The 21,101-nt window shown below is 44.1% G+C and overlaps 2 protein-coding genes across 2 annotated transcripts in view; one reads left to right on the top strand and one right to left on the bottom strand.

Annotated features, from left to right (window-relative positions):
* Positions 1-1,899: 1,899 nt before the first annotated feature.
* LOC126474566 (cuticle protein 38-like) lies at positions 1,900-17,519 on the bottom strand. The gene is made up of 2 exons (XM_050102042.1): positions 17,466-17,519; positions 1,900-2,205 (listed from the first exon to the last, which is right to left on the bottom strand). The coding sequence occupies exons 1-2, from the start codon at positions 17,517-17,519 to the stop codon at positions 1,900-1,902; spliced, it is 360 nt and encodes a 119-aa protein (XP_049957999.1).
* A 6-nt stretch (positions 17,520-17,525) lies between these two features.
* LOC126474567 (cuticle protein 38-like) overlaps positions 17,526-21,101 on the top strand; it is a 32,775-nt gene continuing 29,199 nt past the window's right edge. Inside the window, exons 1-2 of the mRNA XM_050102044.1 lie at positions 17,526-17,537; positions 20,527-20,823. Coding sequence (XP_049958001.1) covers positions 17,526-17,537; positions 20,527-20,823 — 309 coding nt within the window. The remainder of the gene's footprint in view (positions 17,538-20,526; positions 20,824-21,101) is intronic.

Below are 21,101 nucleotides of genomic sequence, written 5' to 3' on the forward strand. Positions count from 1 at the left end.
CATAATGTGCATTGCTTTCTCCAAAACGAAGAAGTGTTAAGACGCTGACAATATTAATATCTCATTTCACATAGCTTCATCCCGGCATAAGTTGAAATTTTGTTGTTGTTTCGGTCGTATTCAGTCAGAAGTTCTCCACGCTACTCTATCCTGCTGAAGCCTCTTCATCTCCGAAAAACTATTGCAACCTACATCCTTCTGAATCTTCTTAGTGTGTTGGTGTCCCTTTACGACTTACGAAACTCCCCAACCACCTATACTTGCCTTGATTCCCGGCGGGGTCAGGGATTTTCACCTGCCTCGAGATGACTGGGTGTTTGTGTTGTCCTCATCAGTCATGTAAGTGGCGAGTTTGAACTGAGCAAAGGTTGGGAATTCGTACGGGCGCTGATAACCACGCAGTTGAAAGACCCACAAACCAATCATCATAATCAGCATCATCATCATACTTGCCTCCAGTAATAAGTTTCTGATTCCGTGATATCTCAGAATGTGTCCTACCAACCGATCCCTTCTTCTCGTGACGTTGTGCTACAGAGTTGTCTTCCCGTCAATCCTCTCCAGTTCCTCCTCATTAGTTACGTGATCAACCCATCTAATCTTCAGCATTCTTTTGTAGCACTACGTTTGGAAAGCTTCTGTTATCTTCTTGTCTAAACTGTTTAACTTCAATGTTTCCTTCTATACATGGCTATACTCCATACAAACACATTCAGAGAAGACTTCAAATGGCTCTGAGCACTATGGGACTTAACTTCTGAGGTCATCAGTCCCCTAGAACTTAGAACTACTTAAACCTAACTAACCTAAGGACATCACACACATACATGCCCGAGGCAAGATTCGAACCTGCGACCGTAGCGGTCACGCGGCTCCAGATTGTAGCGCCTAGAACCGCACGGCCACTCCGGCCGGCAGAGAAGACTTCCAGACACTTAAATCTATACTCGATTTTAACAAATTTCTCTTCTTCAGAAACGCTTTCCTTGCCATTGCCGGTCTAAATTTTATATCCTCCCTACTTCGACCATCATCAGTTATTTTGTTCCCCAAATAACAAAACTCATTTACTACTTTAAGTGTCTCATTTCCTAATCTAATTCCCTCAGCATCACCCGACTTAATTCGAGTTGAATCCATTATCTTCGTTTTGCTTTTGTTTATGTTCAACTTATATCCTCCTTTCAAGACACTGTCCAATCCGTTCAGCTGCTCTTCCAGGTCCTTTGCTGTCTCTGACAGAATTACAATGTCATTGGCAAACATCAAAGTTTTTATTTGTTTCATCTAGACTTTAATTCCTGCTCCAGAATTTTCTTCGGTCTTCTTTACTGCTTGGTCGATGTACAAATTAAATAATATTGGGGATAAGCTACAACCGTGTCTCACTCGCTTCTCAACCACTGCTTCCCTTTCATGCCCCTTGTCTCTTATAGCAGCTGTCTGCTTTCTGTACAAGTTGTAAAGAGCCTTTCGCTCCCTGTGTCTTACCGCTGCTGCCTTCAGAATTTCAAAGATAGTGTTACAGTCAACGTTGTCAAAACATAAAACGTATCTTCTAGAAGTTGTAGAATCAGTATTGCCTCACGTGTTCCTACATTCCTGCTGAATCCAAGCTGATCTTTCCCGAGGTCGTTGAAATTTTATCCTTCAGCATTTAAAAAAATCATTTACTATACAGCTGTGTGCAAGGTATGAATGCATCGTTGAATCAATTGTTTCTCAGTACGTTTGAACGTCGCTCTCCAGTAGAACCAGAACAAGGAGTTCCAGATTCTCAAACTTCCAACAGCAGAAGGAAGGGAAAGGTAGGCAGAAATGTAATGAAGCTGGTTTACGAAATCTTTAATAAATAAAGATGAGCCACTGGGTTTGGCACGTCACTTAGAGGCGTCGATCTTAGTGGACCTTGAGCAGAGGAGCAGCGACAGCAGGGGCGGCGTAGGCCAGAGGGGCGTGGACGGCGGGGGCGGCGTAGGCCACGGGGGCAGCGTAGGCCACGGGGGCTGCAGCGACGGCGGGGGCGGCCAGGACGCGAGCCGTCTGCGAGATCCTGTACGTGTTGGCTATGGAGGAGGCGGCGGGCGCCACGGCCACGGGGGCGTGGGCCACAGCCACGGCGGGGGCGGCCACGGCAACAGCGGGGGCGGCGTAGCCTCCCAGGTAGCCGGCGTGGGCGGCGGCCACGGCGCACAGAAGGATCACCTGTGACACAACAGGATTGCGTTAAAGACCTCAGATGAAGTTGAATGATGCTATAACGGGACAAATACATTACCTGTAAATTTACGGTTTTAGCTTCATTAATCTATGTTCATAATATAAAGCCAAGGTATGTACAAGACGGTGTTTGAAACGAATTTGAGTGTTTTTGTATTCCAATTATGTCATGGGTAAATTGCAGAAGAAATGTTTTACTATGTGCTTCTGCCATATTTTCTGTAATTTCTTCATGACCTTTCATATAAACCATCTAAATATGTAGGACTGCTATTTATTGTGACTTTCAAGCCCCATGTTTCAGAGAACTGTATGAATAACTTACGTATATTGTTCTGACTTGCAATACTATTCCTCAAATATTTCTATAATGCAATTGTTATCTTTAATCATACAAAGGTTTTGTTTTATTTTACAATTTCTTTTCTTTTATGGCTATTATAACTTGATAATTAGGTCAGTGTGATAAAATGAAGTAATTTTGAATGAAAGAGACGGCCTAGCTGTAGATTAAACGCGAGTGACTGCTTCTAAATACGTTGTAGATACCAGAAGAGTTCAGAATGATCTAGATCTACGGAAGGACCTGACCGTCCGGCTGGAGAGCCGTTGAAGACTAATGTTTTGATAAAGGTCTGAGTTTACACTATTTTTATAACTAGCAATAGGAAAAATGTGGCTAATGTTCATTGTTTGCATAAAGTGTGTTATAAAACTTGTGTTCGTCACAAACAAAGATGATTTTTGGGGTTCTGTGCCTGAGTCGTTAAAAACAGAATCCTTATAGAATCACACTGGTGTCCGGCTATTTGTCTGTCCGTCTCTCTGTCCGACTAGTAAAAACCCTTTCCTTCAGGAACAGTACAGGTGTCAAGTTCAGATTTATCTCACGTACTGGGGTCTACGGACCCTTGGTGATGTAAGAAAAACGTTTCTGAGTCAGTGCACTCAAAAGAATCGTCCATTTATGTCACATGCTTGATACTCGAAAACTCACTCATGAAAACCTATAGCGTACTTCCCGTTGAACTAGAATCATCAAGTTTGGCAAGCATCAAAGTGTCAAATTTACATGGAATTCGTAATCTGACAAAAATCTCAGGAACTACTGCACGGAATTTGACCTGGTTTCTAGAAATAGGTAGAATGATTCAAGAGGAAGATTTCTGTAAATAATTTACAAACATTTCTTGCTAAATGGCTGAGCTACGATGAAATGAAGTCACCAGCCGCAATGAAAACGATGCCTTTGCATCTAGCGTTCGTAGGAGTAAGGCCGTTTTGCTACTACCGTGCTGACAGTCTGTTCCTACGACATGTACAGCATCCGTAATGTTTCGAAGCAAAGTAATGCTGGTGATCAGTACGGGATTGCGCTTCCATTGTTTGAGTTGAGGTTCCAGTATCCCATAAGGTATCCACTGAAGCATCCCATAGAACAATTAGACATATTAGTAACAACAATATCCCTATGAGCGGTTGTATCCTTTTCCTCTCTGGTCAAACCTTATCAGTAATCATAGCAGGGACAAGTGCATAAAAAGTTGTGTTCGGTTGTCTTGGGGGACGAGACCAAACAGCGAGGTCATCGGTCTCATCGGATTAGGGAAGGACGTCGGCGGTGCTCTTTCAAAGGAACTATCCCGACATTTGCATGCAGCGATTTAGGGAAATCACGGAAAACCTAAATTAGGATTGCCAGACGCGGGATTGAACGGTCGTCCTGCCGAATGCGGGTCCAGTGTGCTAACCACTATGCCGCCTCTCTCGATCAGAGAAAGTCAACGCATGTGCAACTGCCAGTTAGCGTAGCATGTTAACAAAACTCAAAAGTTAATAAAATAAATGAAAAATTACAACAGCAAATGCAAATAACAAAAAATGAGATACTTAAAATCAAAACATTCTCGAAAGGGTTGAAATTCCCTGGATTGATATCGGGTTAGTATCGATTTCGATAAGAGGCAAAAACTGTCCAGATTCTCGTTTCCTGGGATCGGTGGACTGTCTATATGCGTAATTAAGTTCGTACGGAATCCTCGGTGCGCGACACCTACTCTCAGTTACCCGGACTTCTAGCAGTCCAGTAGTCCAGCAGGCTCAGTACACTAGAGGCCCTGTGCGTTCGCTTATCTGGCTGGGTCGTGCTACTCACCAGCTTGTACATGATGGTAGGGCGTCTGTTGTCGTCTGCTGGCAACTGATGCCGTTCGCCCGCCTGGCCACTTTATATACCGGCCCTCTGTGGGTCAGGCGGCCTCCGGCACTCGCACTCGCAGTCCGAAACCAGGCTCTCGCAGCACTATGCTGTCCTTGGTCTCGTTCCGTTTGACTTATCCAGGTGTAGTGTAGCTGATCCCTTCCGTAATGTGATGATTTATAATATAATTTATCAGGTCTACAACATTGCTTTCGCCGTTTTGCAATAGACGACAGTAGCGGCAAGTGGGGTTCAGGTGGTTGGTCATAGGTGTAATACAATAAGCTTAGGCATCTGTAAACATAAAGCCATAAAAATATTAGTCGATTTGTGATCGCATCGTAAGGTTATTCTCGATCAAGTACGTCAACTTACGTACCCATTTCTCGGCATTTGCGGGAACTTTTAATTTTCTGCTTTAACCTGAATAAACCTGCGGCTGTGTCTCTTAAAATGCTGGGTAAGACCAATGGTGAGGGAACTACTAGTGGAAGAACGTGCAGAGAATGTTTTGAACGCCTTAAGAAAGGTGGTTTTGATGTCGAAGATCGGCATGGCGGTGGAAGACAGAACGTTTTCGTAGCTACTGAAACAGACGAGACAGTCACAGGACATCATTATCGAAAGCAATTGATGCGTTCGAGCCCAGCACTGAAGCACAAACGGCCACAATACAGCGACAGACACGTAAAAGCAATTTTGCAGCAGGTCAGTGCTCGACCCCATGTCGCAAAACCCGTCAAAATATACATGGAAACGTTGAAATGAGAAGTTCTATCCCTCCCACCATATTCTCCATACGTTGCTCTCTGACTACCACCTTTTTCGATCAGTGGCATACAGTCTGGCTGACCAGCACTTACAATCATATGAACAAGTGCAAAATTGAATCGATTCATGGACACCCACAAAAAACGCCCAGTTCTTTCGCCACGGGATTCGTATGCTATCCGAAAGATGGGAGAATGTAGTGACCAGCGATGGGCAATACTATGAATCACAATTTTTTATAAGTTTTTCAAAATAAAACCCCGAACTTCGAGAAAAAATGGTGGAAGCAAAGTTGTAGACCTAGTATATTTCATGTACGCATGATGCAAAACAAAAAGGCGCTTTGACATCCAGTCGGCAAACGAGGTCATTAGAGATGGATCTCAATCTCAGAACAGAGACGAATTTTCTAGGGATTCGGTCACGTCCTAGTCAAAGGGACCAGTCTGGCACTTGCCGTAAGGCTATACGAGTATATGGAAACCACACAAGACCTAGGTTTCTTTCATCTATCGCTGGATAGGATTTTCAACTTCGGTCCTTCCTAAAGCGAGTATCTTAACCACTGCTCAACCTTCTTAGTATCTGAGGTACAGCCACTGAGCAGTCTGTGGGTAGAGGGATGGTGTTACAACATCGATTACGTTCCCCAAGTTAAGCTCCTCATTCCTTATCACTGATGGATATGTTTTGTCGATTAGTAAGCTGATACTGTTTATTGTCCCTGACTACAGGAATTAATTTTTTGTCTTGTAGTCGATTAGTGTTGATCATAGGAGATGTCTGTATTTTAATATCGCAATCTACATCATGTGTTTGGTGTTAATGAAAAAAATTGTGAGTGTTTATTAAAGAATTATTTGCACTATGTGCTGTGATTTTTGGATCATAAGCTGGCCTGATTATGGGACTTGGTACTAAAACAGGTAGCCAGTAGGCAAATTTATAAAGTACAACTATAGACCAAAATAAATAATTACGAAATAGAATGAGATTTTCACTCTGCAGCGGAGTGTGCGCTGATATGAAACTTTGCCTTTCGCGGGTAGAGCACTTGCCCGCGAAAGGCAAAGGCAAAGGTTCCGGGTTCGAGTCTCGGTCCGGCACACAGTTTTAATCTGCCAGGAAGTTTCAATTACGAAACAGTTTCGCATTTTGCGGCTATCCATTGCCGTCAGCTGTTAACCACACACCAAAATTTGTGCCGGACCAGGACTCGAACCTGAATTCCCGCTTAGTGTGAGCGGTCCCCTACATCACTTCAACTCTCTGAACACGCCCTCAGGACCGATCCAAACCTCCATATGCCAACTCTTATTCTCTCATAATTCCTGATACTGCACAGGGAGACAAATATATCGTCATTTTAGCCTGTCGAGGCACGGATACATTACTGATGGCTACAATGTTTCTATACAGTGTCTTTACCTTCACGATACAGTGTCATTCAGACATGCATACATGGACATTGTATTGTAAAGGTACCTACACTGTATAAACACAGGCATTCTACCGATCAATAAAGTAAATACTGTTTTGTTAAAAGGGATATGAAAGTATCTGTACACGCAGCGTTGCTCCCGTATTAGATGTATGATCTAAGGCGGAACAGATACGCTATTCATCGAGCTACAGTCTGATATGCCGCTAAAGAGCCCCTTGAACTTGCCTCAACAATATATTTGATGAGAAAGAGATGTTTTCTGGTTGCGCGAAGTGCGTTCCTATCAAGTTTCGTGCCGTATGGGGCAACCACGACTAAAGAAGATATCTGCTACCACCACCTTCAGTTTGTATTGATTTAAAATTTCGAATGAAACCAGTACTAGAATCTTGTTTGCCATTAGAAGTGCCGTTTATCAAAATGTTGCGCTATGTCGTAGATAACTAACAGAATTTCCTCTGTCACAATATATCTATCGTTTACCGTTTATCGCGTTCTGCGTACAACGCATTCATCGTACAGAAATTTTATGGCTTGGTCATTATAGTAATTTACGTGGTCCTTCCCATTTTGACTCTCTTATAGCTCCCAACGAGGTGAACCTAACAAGAATTTGAGTGTATCACACAGGAGGAGATTTCTATTTCTTCACACTACGTACAGAATGAGAGCCATAGATCTACATAAACATGAGGATAGTGCAATGAAGTTCCAGTAAATTGTCATATAGCAATTAGCATTAATTTTGATTTTCGTCACGTGTTTGGTGATGATAAGAAGAATTTTTACAGGCCAACGAACTGCTTCGGATGAAGTCCTCTTGCAGACAGCCACTCCTTTTTCCTCATATATACATCAGCTGGCAATTGGTAACAAATCCTGCCTTCTGTACGTGGTAAATTCAGATATATTTCCAGAAAGTCGTGTTGATCATTAAGAAGACATTCTTAAATAATGCATGCAACGGCTAGAGGACACCATGTACAGTACAGAAGACACTCCATATTGTTGACTTTTGCCAATTACATGGCCTTTTCTTTTTTTTCTGCGGTCTAATGTAGAACATTTCTCACCGCATTACGACATGTCTACGGGGACTCCTTAAATAAACAATATTAACTTATAATTAACTTGTACATACATAACTTAGTACAATAAGATGAGTGTATGAAACGAACCTGAATTCCGTGGCGTGGTTTCCCAAATTAAAAGAATGATCTTATGCTACTCACACCAAACATCTAAAAAAAGATAAGTAAAATAGAGACAGGGACCATAAGCCACATCAATGAATGTACAGATCTTTGTCGTCAGTGTTCTCACTGGTCTGATGCAGCCCTGAATGAATTCCTTTCCTCTGCCAACCCCTTCATGCACACACTTACACCCAAATCCCTGATGACTTTTTGCATACGTTCCTACACAGCTTTTATTCTCTACGCCTGCTTCCAATACCATGGAAGTTATTCCTCCATTATGAACGTAAGTCCTATGATTCCGTCCCTTCTCCTAATTCCTAATCGTGTTTTCCACGTATCCCTTTCCTCGCCATTTCTCGGAGAACCTCCTCATTTCTTATCAGGCCACTTTATTTTCAGTCTCCTTTTATAATAACGCATCTCAAACGCTTCGATTCCCTTCTTTTATTTACTATACAGAGTCCGTGATTTACATGAATAGAGTTCTACGCTCCAGGCATACATTCTCAGAAAAATGTTCCCGAAATTACGTACTATGATCGATAACAGTAGACATATTTAGCGGGGAATGCTGCCTTGGCCTGTGCTAATAGGCTTCATACACCCTTCTTTCTTCGTCCGTAATGCGTTATTTTTTTCGAAAGTAACAGAATTCCGGCACTTTGTCCCAATTTTGATGGTTTATAGAAAATCTTATTTCTGTTACTCCTAATTATTTTCGCCTTTCTTTGTTATACTCACAGCAGGTAATCTGTGCTCATAAAACTGCTTACTACACTAAACAGGTCCCTTAATTCCTTCTCACTTTCACTGAGAATAGCAATATCACCGGCAGATATTTCCATTGGTATACATTCACCCTGAATATTAGTCCGTCTCCTGAAGCTTTGCTTTATTTTCATCATAACTTATTAATTAAGGTATCGGTTGAACATTGGTAAAGAACTACTGCGTCCCTGCCTTATGTCCATTTTACTCTGCGATCTTTTGTCTACGTATTCCACTCCAAATGTTCCCCCTTGGTTTTTGTATATACTGTTTATTGCCCTTCTGTGCTTATAGGTTACACTTGATCCTATGAAGCAGTCTTGGTCTTTATCTTTTTTAAAAAGAAGTATTGCACTATCAAGCATAACGCCAGAACTGCGCCTGTGATGGCTTTACCTTTCCAGTCTGACTCTAATACATACATCAAAGAAGTTTTGCATCACCCCTGTTCCCAGAACTCCTGAAGACAGACGTTGACTGTGGATATTGTGTCACAGACACAGTCCCCTTGACTGTTCAGAGATGTCACTAACCCTCTCAAAGATGTAGACAACCACGTATGAACAGCGCCTATTAGACGGAGGGAATCCGACAGCCGATCAGTTCCAGTCATTCCAGGAAGGAGGTACACGGCTCGTGTTGTCTGTAGTTCAACCATGCCTAGACGATCAATACCGCGGTTAGATGGAGTCCGCATTGTTACTTCGTGCCAGGAATGGCTCTCAACAAGGGAAGTGTCCAGGCGTCTCGGAGTGAACCAAAGCGATGTTGTGCGGACGTGGAGGAGATACAGAGAGACAGGAACAGTCGATGACATGCCTCGCTCAAGCCGCCCAAGGGCTACTACTACAGTGGATGACCGCTGCTTACGGATTATGGCTTTATAGTTAGGGCTGCGCGACGCTTGATTGCGAATATTAACACGTCTTTATCTCGGAATGCATATGTTTTCGGACCCATGTTTGTTAGACTCATTTTTCTTGCTTCGATGAGTACTATCACCTATCGAAGAATTCGACACCTTTTTTTGAACACCCTGTGTAAACCAGTGTACAACCATAAGGAATTTTATATACATCTGTTGTAACCAAAAGATGTCGAAAATCTTTTGCCAATTTTAAACATTATTTTATCTGCCTGGTGGGTCTGCAGGTAGTTTCCACACAATACTTTCTTAACACTATACCGATGCAATCCGTAATCGTACTGATGAACGAAAGGAAAACTTTCCCTTTGGGTGGCCGTCGTCCCTAGTCGATTCTGGTTCTCTCCCTAGAGCGATGCGCTCGATCTATGTCCTTGTTGGAATAACGGTTCTTCTTAAATGTCGACAGTAGATGACACTTAGCCCTAGGAAGAGAATCAGGATCGACGAGGAACAACAGCCATCCAAAGGGAAAGTTTTCCTTCCGTTCATCAGTAGGATAACAGATCGCATTGGGAAAGTGTTAAGTAAGTATGGCGCAGAAACTGCCTTCAGACCCAACAGGAAGGTAAAAGAATATTTAAGATTGGCAAAAGATGTAATACATCCTTCGGCTATACAAGGGTATATACGAAATTCCCTGTAGTTGTAGACTGGTTTATACAAGTACCACAAAAAGAAGTTTTAACACCCACCTGATTGAACACAGGAGAAATTCCTGTGTGGGACATACGAATGAATCGGCCGTAGCGGAACATCTTTACCAAGAGGATGACCATGAAATAAAATTCACTGGAGACGAGTGTCATACCGAAAACATTTCATTATTACGTCTGTATGTGTAGAGAGGCTAAAAAATGGTTCAAATTGCTCTGAGCACTATGGGACTTAACATCTGAGGTCCTCAGTCCCCTGGAACTTAGAACTACTTAAACCTAACTAACCTAAGGACGTCACACACATCCATGCCCGAGGCAGGACTCGAACCTGCGACCATAGCGATCGCGCGGTTCCAGACTGAAGCGCCTAGAACCGCTCGGCCATACTGGCCGTCTGTAGAGAAGCTATTGAGGTTTATAAACACCGCAGTAATTTTAACAGAAAAGAGGTAGGTGTTAAATTAGACAAACTTTGGATGTCAACATTGCAACGTAATGGCGAAGAACGATTACTGGGGTAATCCCAAAAGCAAGGTCTCCTATTTTTTTATAAGTACATAGCCCCGTTTATTTCTACAATGATTTATATCAGTTTACAGCTTGAACATTTAGCTATTTTTCGCCATAATTATCATTTCCGTCGATGCATTTTTGTAGACGCTGTGGCACCTTTTGTATTCCCATGTCATACCAGCTCGCCGCCATGCTGTTCAGAAAGTTACGAACTGGCGTGATTGCTGTTTGGTCTCAGGTGTAAAGTGGTATGCTCAGGTTTCGTCACCCGTGACAATTCAGTCCAGAAAGTTATCCTGTTCGGCTGCAAGGCGGTGAAGAAATGCGCTGGAAGCATCACCTCGTTGCCGAAAGTGGTCCTCAGTCAGTATGCGTGGCACCCATCTAGCGCACACCTTCCGGTAGTTCAATGTTTCCGTTAAAATTCTGTGCGCGGTGCTTCGGGAAACCTCAGGAACCAACGTGCAGAGATCATCCAAGGTGATCCGCCGATCTTCACGCATGCTTTGCTCAACCTTCAACACTGTCTCGTCAGAAATTGACGGTCTCCCGCTGCTTTGTTCGTCATGAATTTCGGTCCGACCAGCTGCAAACTCTCTAAACAACTTACGAACAGTTTTGACATTCATGCACGACTCACCATACACTTCCGTCAGTTGGCGATGGATTTCAATCGGCGCAGTGCCCTTTGCGTTCAAAAATCGAATAACTGCGTGCAATACGCACTTGGCGGTAACATCCAACGGGAGCTCCATTCTCAACGGCTGCCAATCCAAGACTGGGTGCCTCAGCGCGGCGTGCGCATGTTTACACACAGCATGTGAAGCACTCTTCATAACAGTGTGACCAACAGCCACACAAACAGAGTTCTGTACCTATAAAAAAATTGGAGACCTTACTTTTGGGATTACCCTCGTACTTTCAATCGAGAATGTTGGCACTACCAGAGATAATCTCATAGCTGAAGTCAAGTGATGGACTGTGATGTTCTCTACACTGCACATATATTCGGGGCTTCGTCAAGCTCTAGTAGCAATTCGTCACTTTACCTCTGAAGATGTATCCCACATTCAAGAGAAAACATCAGGAGAAAGTTTTATACATCGACCACAGCCTGTTGGCCCGGAAGATTTAAGTGATGTCAGTATCAACCTTGAAAGCTTACATTATAGTCTATAGTTTGTTTCTGACTGCCTGGGTGAAAATCTCGTTTCACGTTATTGTATAGTTAAGCACAGTCGGAGGTGGGCAGGTTCTCACGTCCTTTCAGAATTTGACGGAAAAACTTCAGGAATGGACTCCTCATATAAAAAGAAGAAAGGAGCCTAGTAAATATGGCTTCTAAAATGTATACCTTATGAGCTATGAGCCCTTTTTTTATTTCGGTAACGTGAAACAAATCTCTTTTTAATGCAAGGTCTTTGCTTTACATACACTCCTGGAAATTGAAATAAGAACACCGTGAATTCATTGTCCCAGGAAGGGGAAACTTTATTGACACATTCCTGGGGTCAGATACATCACATGATCACACTGACAGAACCACAGGCACATAGACACAGGCAACAGAGCATGCACAATGTCGGCACTAGTACAGTGTATATCCACCTTTCGCAGCAATGCAGGCTGCTATTCTCCCATGGAGACGATCGTAGAGATGCTGGATGTAGTCCTGTGGAACGGCTTGCCATGCCATTTCCACCTGGCGCCTCAGTTGGACCAGCGTTCGTGCTGGACGTGCAGACCGCGTGAGACGACGCTTCATCCAGTCCCAAACATGCTCAATGGGGGACAGATCCGGAGATCTTGCTGGCCAGGGTAGTTGACTTACACCTTCTAGAGCACGTTGGGTGGCACGGGATACATGCGGACGTGCATTGTCCTGTTGGAACAGCAAGTTCCCTTGCCGGTCTAGGAATGGTAGAACGATGGGTTCGATGACGGTTTGGATGTACCGTGCACTATTCAGTGTCCCCTCGACGATCACCAGTGGTGTACGGCCAGTGTAGGAGATCGCTCCCCAAACCATGATGCTGGGTGTTGGCCCTGTGTGCCTCGGTCGTATGCAGTCCTGATTGTGGCGCTCACCTGCACGGCGCCAAACACGCATACGACCATCATTGGCACCAAGGCAGAAGCGACTCTCATCGCAGAAGACGACACGTCTCCATTCGTCCCTCCATTCACGCCTGTCGCGACACCACTGGAGGCGGGCTGCACGATGTTGGGGCGTGAGCGGAAGACGGCCTAACGGTGTGCGGGACCGTAGCCCAGCTTCATGGAGACGGTTGCGAATGGTCCTCGCCGATACCCCAGGAGCAACAGTGTCCCTAATTTGCTGGGAAGTGGCGGTGCGGTCCCCTACGGCACTGCGTAGGATCCTACGGTCTTGGCGTGCATCCGTGCGTCGCTGCGGTCCGGTCCCAGGTCAACGGGCACGTGCACCTTCCGCCGACCACTGGCGACAACATCGATGTACTGTGGAGACCTCACGCCCCACGTGTTGAGCAATTCGGCGGTACGTCCACCCAGCCTCCCACATGCCCACTATACGCCCTCGCTCAAAGTCCGTCAACTGCACATACGGTTCACGTCCACGCTGTCGCGGCATGCTACCAGTGTTAAAGACTGCGATGGAGCTCCGTATGCCACGGCAAACTGGCTGACACTGACGGCGGCGGTGCACAAATACTGCGCAGCTAGCGCCATTCGACGGCCAACACCGTGGTTCCTGGTGTGTCCGCTGTGCCGTGCGTGTGATCATTGCTTGTACAGCCCTCTCGCAGTGTCCGGAGCAAGTATGGTGGGTCTGACATACCGGTGTCAATGTGTTCTTTTTTCCATTTCCAGGAGTGTATTTTGGAAGAGAGCAGTATGGAACGAAACAAGAAAAAAATCCAGTAAACATGGGCTCTAAGACGTATACGTTAAAAGATGCGAGATCTTGTTGATATTGGCTATTGTGAAACACTTCTATTGAACTTGCTCATAGTTGTTAACATATGCATTTTACAGCCATTGTTACTGGACATTTGTTATTGCTTTGCTTCATACTACCTTTTCCCAGAATATGGAAAGCAAAGAGGTTTTAGTAGAAGAGATATGTTTCACAGTATCGAAGATGAAGAAGCGCCCGTAGGTCTTAAGGTATGCATTTTAGAGCTCATGTTTACTAGAAAATTTTTCTTCTTTTTACATGAGGAATCCTTTCCTAAAGACTTCGCAGAAGCTCTCCTAGTTCTGCAAGGTTCGCAGGAGAGCTTCTGTGAAGTTTGGAAAGTAGGAGACGAGGTACTGGCGGAAGTAAAGCTGCGAGGACGGGGCGTGAGTCGTGCATGGGTAGCTCAGATGGTAGAACACTTGTCCGCGAAAGGCAAAGGTCCCGAGTTCGAGTCTCGGTCCGCACACAGTTTAATCTGCCAGGAAGTTTCATATCAGCGCACACTACGCTGCAGAGTGAAAATCTCATTCTGGAATGCAGTAAGTGTTTTACACCTTTCAGTACTGTGTACGTGGAGATTATCTCGCTCTAGTTGTATACCGTTTCTTGCGTGGGGATTTCTATGTATGACATTCACTTGCTTTCTACGGAATAAATACAGTACAGGAGACTCATGAGACAGATATTCAACACAAAGCGTTTCTGGATTCTCGTTCTTCCGTGTATTCAGCTCTCCCTTATGCAGGACCTCCTGTGCTGGAACACCATAGCAGTAACACACAACACTGATGTAGGGATACATTTTGGAATCAGATCAACCGAGATTGGCTCTGAGCACTATAGGACTTAACATCTGAGGTCATCAGTCCCCTAGAACTTAGAACTACTTACGCCTAACCAATCCAAGGACATCACACACATACCTGCCCAAGGCGGGATTCGAACATGCGACCGTCCTCTTCTTGAGTACTGCTGCGCTGTGTCGGGTCCACATCAGACAAGACTGACTTAAGACATCGACAGGGTCCAAAAAAGGGCAGCTCGGTTTGTATTATCGCTAAATAGGGGTGAGAGTTTCAACGACATGGTAGGCAATTGAGGGTGACAATCATTATGACAAAAGCGTTTTTCGTTATGGCAGGATCTTTTCAATAAATTTTAATCAGTGACTTTCTCCTGCGAATGAGAAAATATATTATTTGCGGCCGACTACAAATGCAGGAATGTTCATTGTAATAAAATGAGAGAAATCATGTTTAAGTGTTCGTCTCTTTCCGCCGCTATTCGAGAACTGAACTGTTGAGAGATAGCTTCAACAGGGTTCGATGAACTTTCCGTCACGAGTTTAATTCTGAATTGCAATGCAGTAACGTAGATGTGGTCGTAGATGTAGAGTGACACTGCACTAATGTTACAAACGTCATGGGATATCCCCTAATATCGTTTAGCACCTCGTTTTGCCCAGTGTAGTGCAGTAACTCGGTATGGCATTGGCTAAATAATTCGGAAGTCCCCTACAGAAATGTTGAGTCATGCTGACTCTATAGTGTGCGTAACTGAGAAAGTGTTGCCGGCGCAGGATGTTCCGCACAAACTGACCACTCGATTATGTCCCATAAATGCCGATGAGATAATTGCCGGGTGATCTGGATGGCCAGTTCTATCGGTAGAACTGTCCAGAATGTTCTTCAAAGCACTCGTGAAAAAATGTGGTCAAGTGACATGATACCGTAGTTTGGCAACATGAAAGCCATGAACGGCTGTATAAAAATGCTTTCAGTATTACGTAACTTCAGTGAGAGATTAGAAATCACTTTTTCAGTCACTCAGTGATCATACAGGCACCGAAACGTAAGATAAAAGAGAGAAGTACCAAATATTGAATTCGGTCTTCAGAAACTGTTTCACCGCTGAAGATCGTAATATTGTTCCTCGTTTCAACTATCGTACGAACGTCGGAATGGCAGATGTTGAGCTAACCGATTGCGGAATAGAAAAGAAGATAGGGTCACTTTCTACTGGAAAGGCATCAATACCGGATGAGACACTTGTGAGATTCAACAAACAGCAAGCGAAAGAACTTGCTCCCCTTCTACCAGCGGTTTATCGTAGTGCTCTGGAGAAAAGAAGGGTACCTAGCGACTAGAAGAAAGCCCAGGTCACTCCCATTTCGAAGAAGGGCCGTAGAACAGACGCACTTATTAAGACCTGTATCGTTGACGTCAGCCTGTTGTAGAATAAAAGAACATGTTTTACGGTCAAGAATAATGTCGGTTCTGGAGAAGAAAAATCTGCTCTATAAAAACATCAACATGGTTTCCACAAACAGAGATCTTGGAAATCTCAGCTTGCTCTGTTCCTCCATGAGGTTCGTAGCACTGTACACAACAGCGCTCGGGATGATGCGGTGTTCCTTGACTTCAGGCAGACATTTGACACCATCCCGCACTGCCGTTCAGAGAAAAAAAAATACGAGCTTACCGAATATCGGACCGGATTTTCGACCGGATTCAAGACTTCCTTAGCGATAGAACATATCGCTCTTAACGGAAGAGAATCTAAAAATGTAAAGGTAGTTTGGGGTTACGCATTGAAGTGTGTCAGGACCGTTACTGTTTACAGTGCATGTAAATGTTCTGATAGAAAGCGTAGGGAACTCTTTAAGACTTTTCACAATGATCAGATTCTCTATAAGAAAGTAATAACGCCAGAAGAGAGTACCGATTTGCGGAAATACCTACTGAGGACTGATGAATGGTGCAGGCTCTGTCAGTTGACCATGTTCTTAAATAAACGTAACATAGTGGGTAGACAGGAAAAGAAACACACATCCATACAGCTACACTACTGCTTGAAACAGTACCTACTGTAAAATATGTAGGAGTAACTTGAGTATTGTTCACCTCTCTGGAGCCCTTACCAGGTAGGGTGATAGAAGAGATAGAGAAAAATGAACGAAGAGCGGCAACAAACTCCAGTGGCAGACGCTGCAAGAGAGATTTTGTGCATCACAAGAGAGCTTTACTACTGAAATTTCGAGAGAATATTTCCGGAAAGCGTCGAACAACCTATTACTTCCTCTCAAGTACTTTTCAAGAATTCACCACTACGAGAAAATTCGAGAAGTTTGAGCTATACAGAGGATTACCGACACTCCTTCTTCCCAAGCGCCACTTGCGACTATTATAGGGAAGGGGACATCAGTAAGTGGTACGACAAGTATATGATGTAGATGTAGATGCAAATCCGCAATGCACACAATTTCGTTATTTGCCGTCTCTCCTGTTACTGCAGTTTTAATCATCAACACTGACCGCTGTAGCTGATTTTGAAAGACAGGAAGATGGTGCTCCTTATATCTTTTCACAAGTGTCTACAATTGCAAGTATCGTGCAGAAACTGGAAGGAGATCAAAGTACTGCAAGAAATGAGCGAAGGCGCATTTGGGAGCAGTAGATGTAACGAAAGGAGGAATCAAGTATATATCACTTATGCATCACAATCATGTCGCAAGTATGGCCAACAGAACACGTCCAAAGACCTCATTAGCATCAGTAACGCCCACTAACTTCTCTGCGGTCACGAGGTTGTGGTGATACCCAGCACGCGACCAAGGGCAAGGTGGGCGTACAGTTACAAATTAACACAGACGCGGTGGGCTGACCTAGTCTGCCGCGGCGGTCAGCTTCGGATTCGCAATCTGCAAACGCTGAACCAGAGCGCAAAGTGGATCAAGAGCACCGTCTGAGGGAGCTGTGGCCGTGTCGCGGGCAGAGGACGAGGGCGTGGCTCGCAGGCCCCACAGCTACCGCCCGCTATATATACCGACGGCGAACCTGGCTGCGGCACCTGTTGCTCTCGCCGGACAACAACTCCCATCACAACATGTACAAGCTGGTGAGTTGCCTGCGCGATGACACACACTTCCGAGTGACTCAAGCCATTACTTCCCTTCTCTTGCTTCTTCAACTGTTTACCTCTGCTATGGCACTCTTTCTATCAGAACAAATTACGACACCCAACAGACTATTGAATAGTCGGTACAAATGAAGATTAGTCATAAAGTTTAAACTGTTGTGGTCTTCAGTCCAGAGACTGATTTGATGCAGCTCTCCATGCTATATCCTGTGCAAGCTTCTTCATCTCCCAGTACCTACTGCAACCTACATCCTTCTGAATCTGCTTAGTGTATACATCTCTTGGTCTCCCTCTACGGTTTTTACCCTCCGCGCTACCCTCTAATACTAAATTGGTGATCCCTTGATGCCGCAAAATGTATCCTACCAATCGATCCTTTCTTCTAGTCAAGTTGTGCCACAAATTTCTCTTCTCCCCAATTATATTCAGTACCTCCCCATTACTTATGTGATCCACCCATCTTATCTTCAGCATCCTTCTGGAGCACCACATTTCGAAAGCTTCTATTCTCTTTTTGTCTAAATTATTTATCGTCCACGTTTCACTTCCATACATGGCTACACTCCATACAAATACTTTCAGAAATTACTTCCTGACACTTAAATCTGAACTCGATCTTAACAAATTTCTCTTCTTCAGAAACGATTTCCTTGCCATTGTCACTCTACATTTTATATCCTCTCTATTTCGACCATGATTAGTTATTTTGCTCCCCAAATAGCATAACTCATTTACTACTTTAAGCGTCTCATTTCGTAATCTAATACCATCACCATCACTCGATTTAATTCGACTACATTCCATTATCCTCGTTTTGCTTTTGTTGATGTTCATCTTATATCCTCCTTTCAAGGCACTGTCCATTCCGTTCAGCTGCTCTTCCAGGCCCTTTGCTGTCTCTGACAGAATTAAAATGTCATCAGCGAACCTCAAAGTTTTAATTTCTTCTCCATGGATTTTAATACCTACTCCGAATTTTTCTTTTGTTTCCTTTACTGCTTGTTCAATATACAGATTGAATAACATCGGGGATAGGCTACAACCCTGTCTCAGTCCCTTCCCAACCACTGCTTCCCTTTCATGTCCCTGAACTCTTATAACTGCCTTCTGGTTTCTGTACAAATTGTAAATAGCCTTTCGCTCCCTATATTTTACCCCTGCCACTTCCACAATTTGAAAGAAAGTATTCCAGTCAACATTGTTAAGAGCCTTCTCTAAGCCTACAAATGCTAGAAACGTAGGTTTGCCTTTCCTTAATCTATTTTCTAAGATAAGTCGTAGGGTCAGTATTGCCTCACGTGTTCCAACATTTCTACGGAATCCAAACTATCACCTCCTAAAGGAGTAAAGTTACATAATTAATGTACCCAGCCTTGGTGCACAGTGCAATGCCTGCGCCAGTGCACTACGGTACGTTCTTTATCGCTTTCTGCTCTACCTGCTAGTTGTATGATTTCCACTTTATTTAATCTAAAATTCAAATTTCGTGCCGTCTAACACGTAATTTCAATTTAACAGATATTTCGTCTTTCCTGCTGTGAGCGAGGATAGTTGAATCAAGTTGGGGGGGGGGGGGGGTGTCGCTTTGAGTATCTTTCCATAGTATTTAACTTTAAAATTGTCTAGGAGTAGTTGCAAGAACGAAGAATTGCACAAAAGACAAGGTGTAGCAAGTGGAATGTGTCGGTATGTATTGCTCCTGGAGTTCAGTTGATATCTTACGCTAGCTAGCGTTATATAAAAGCAGGATGTCAGGATCGGATCGCAGTCTGTTGTTTGTCTAAGTCGTGATGCTTCTGCAGAATAATAAAATGGGAATGGCGAAACATTTCATGCAATGCGATCCGAGTGATAAAACCGCTATTCACCAGATGATTTATTTTCCGACAAAGCGTCCTTTGGGCCAAGTTATACAGATTGACAGTAGCGGCTTAGTAGCTATGATGATGGTTGTAGGACCTAGAACAGTTAGTGGCGAAGTCTCCGTGAGAAAATGCTGTCCGTATTGAAGAGTAGGCGCAGCCAATAATTTCATACACTCGCGAAAATTGGAAGCTGTATTCTGCCTCGTCCACGATTCACGTACAGCCACAACGCTATGAACGGAAAGTACATTTCTAGAAGTTAATAACTCAGGAATGTTCTGGTTGCAAAATTATTAGGAGAACAATGATTTTAATTGCTTTTTAGTGAGTTTTCCATTGGTGACAATACTTATAACATGACAAGCACATTTCACGTTCTGTAATTGGGAGCTGATATCATCTAGTTAGTCTCCAAATGAAATGATGTAGTAGAGAGATTTCAGAGTGTCACAATTTTACGACATTGAAAGTATTCAAAGTACTTTTAGGATTTTTCTTTTGCTGGAGAAATATTCTGATCTCTATTTTATCCGCCATCCCCTCTCTCTATGTCTTTGTCTTTCTCTGTTTCTCTAGCACCGTTCCTTACACCCCTCAACCCCCAATCCACACTCACACAACCATAAAAAACAGTATAGATAACTTGTTATATATATAAGAAATTGTAAATTCTGTATTCAGCAGGCCTACTTACATTTTACTTAATTTACTTCATCCCTCTTCTATCGAGTAACTTACCTCAGTTGTGTGGTGCACATTATCTTTATTTAAGGTTACTGCCTCTAATTCTCCTTTCTGATACCATTGGAACAAATCCACAGTTGTAGACGAAATAAATGCTTGAACAGCTGTGTTCAATGCAGTTTCTTGCCTCTTACAGTAATTGTCATTCATAATCAAGACATTCAATTTTGGTGATGTAATGCACAGATCACAGCCGAGGTCGCGTATCAATCAATTTATTTTGATTGGCTTCCCTCTACACAGACGACTATCTTCATGTATTTGTAGCTCTAGTCCCACCATGTTGCAAGTGAATAGCTCCTCTTGCAACCACTGCCAACACGACCTTCTGTCGAGCTCTGAAATACGCGTTGTCGCAGGTGATCCTTCTGTGCGCCGTGGCCGCCGCCCACGCCGGCTACCTGGGAGGCTACGCCGCCCCCGCTGTTGCCGTGGCCGCCCCCGCCGTGGCTGTGGCCCACGCCCCCGTGGCTGTGGCGCCCGCCGCCTCCTCCATCGCCAACACGTACAGGATCTCGCAGACGGCCCGCGTCCTGGCCGCCCCCGCCGTCGCTGCCGCCCCCGTGGCCTACGCTGCCCCCGTGGCCTATGCCTCCCCCGCTGTCCACGCCCCTCTGGCCTACGCCGCCCCTGCTGTCGCTGCTCCCATCCTCAAGGTGCACTGAGACGGGCAAATGTCAGTGATCTATCATCCATTCTGACTCATCGTTATTTAATAAAGACATCATAAACAGAATATATTTAATCTATGCTTCGCTATTCCTTTTTTCCATTACTCCAGTCCTGTAGTTGTCCTAAATCGTAGTTAAGCCATGGTAAAACACTGTTACTTCTTAAGCTAATATAAATCGTGAAACCTCGAACAGGAAACAACAAACTTCAGGAGGTAGGCGGCGAAATCACGTAAGTGGCGCAGTCACCCAGTACTTAGAAA

Source organism: Schistocerca serialis, chromosome 4, assembly GCF_023864345.2.
Source record: "Schistocerca serialis cubense isolate TAMUIC-IGC-003099 chromosome 4, iqSchSeri2.2, whole genome shotgun sequence".
Lineage (NCBI taxonomy): Eukaryota > Metazoa > Arthropoda > Insecta > Orthoptera > Acrididae > Schistocerca > Schistocerca serialis.

Excerpts from the sequence above, each read along its gene's own strand:
- LOC126474566 (XM_050102042.1), bottom strand. The coding sequence starts at position 17,519 with ATGGGAGTTGTTGTCCGGCGAGAGCAACAGGTGCCGCAGCCAGGTTCG. Across the intron at positions 2,206-17,465 it reads CGCAGCCAGGTTCGCCGTCG|GTGATCCTTCTGTGCGCCGT; the intron begins GTATATATAGCG and ends GTTGTGTCACAG.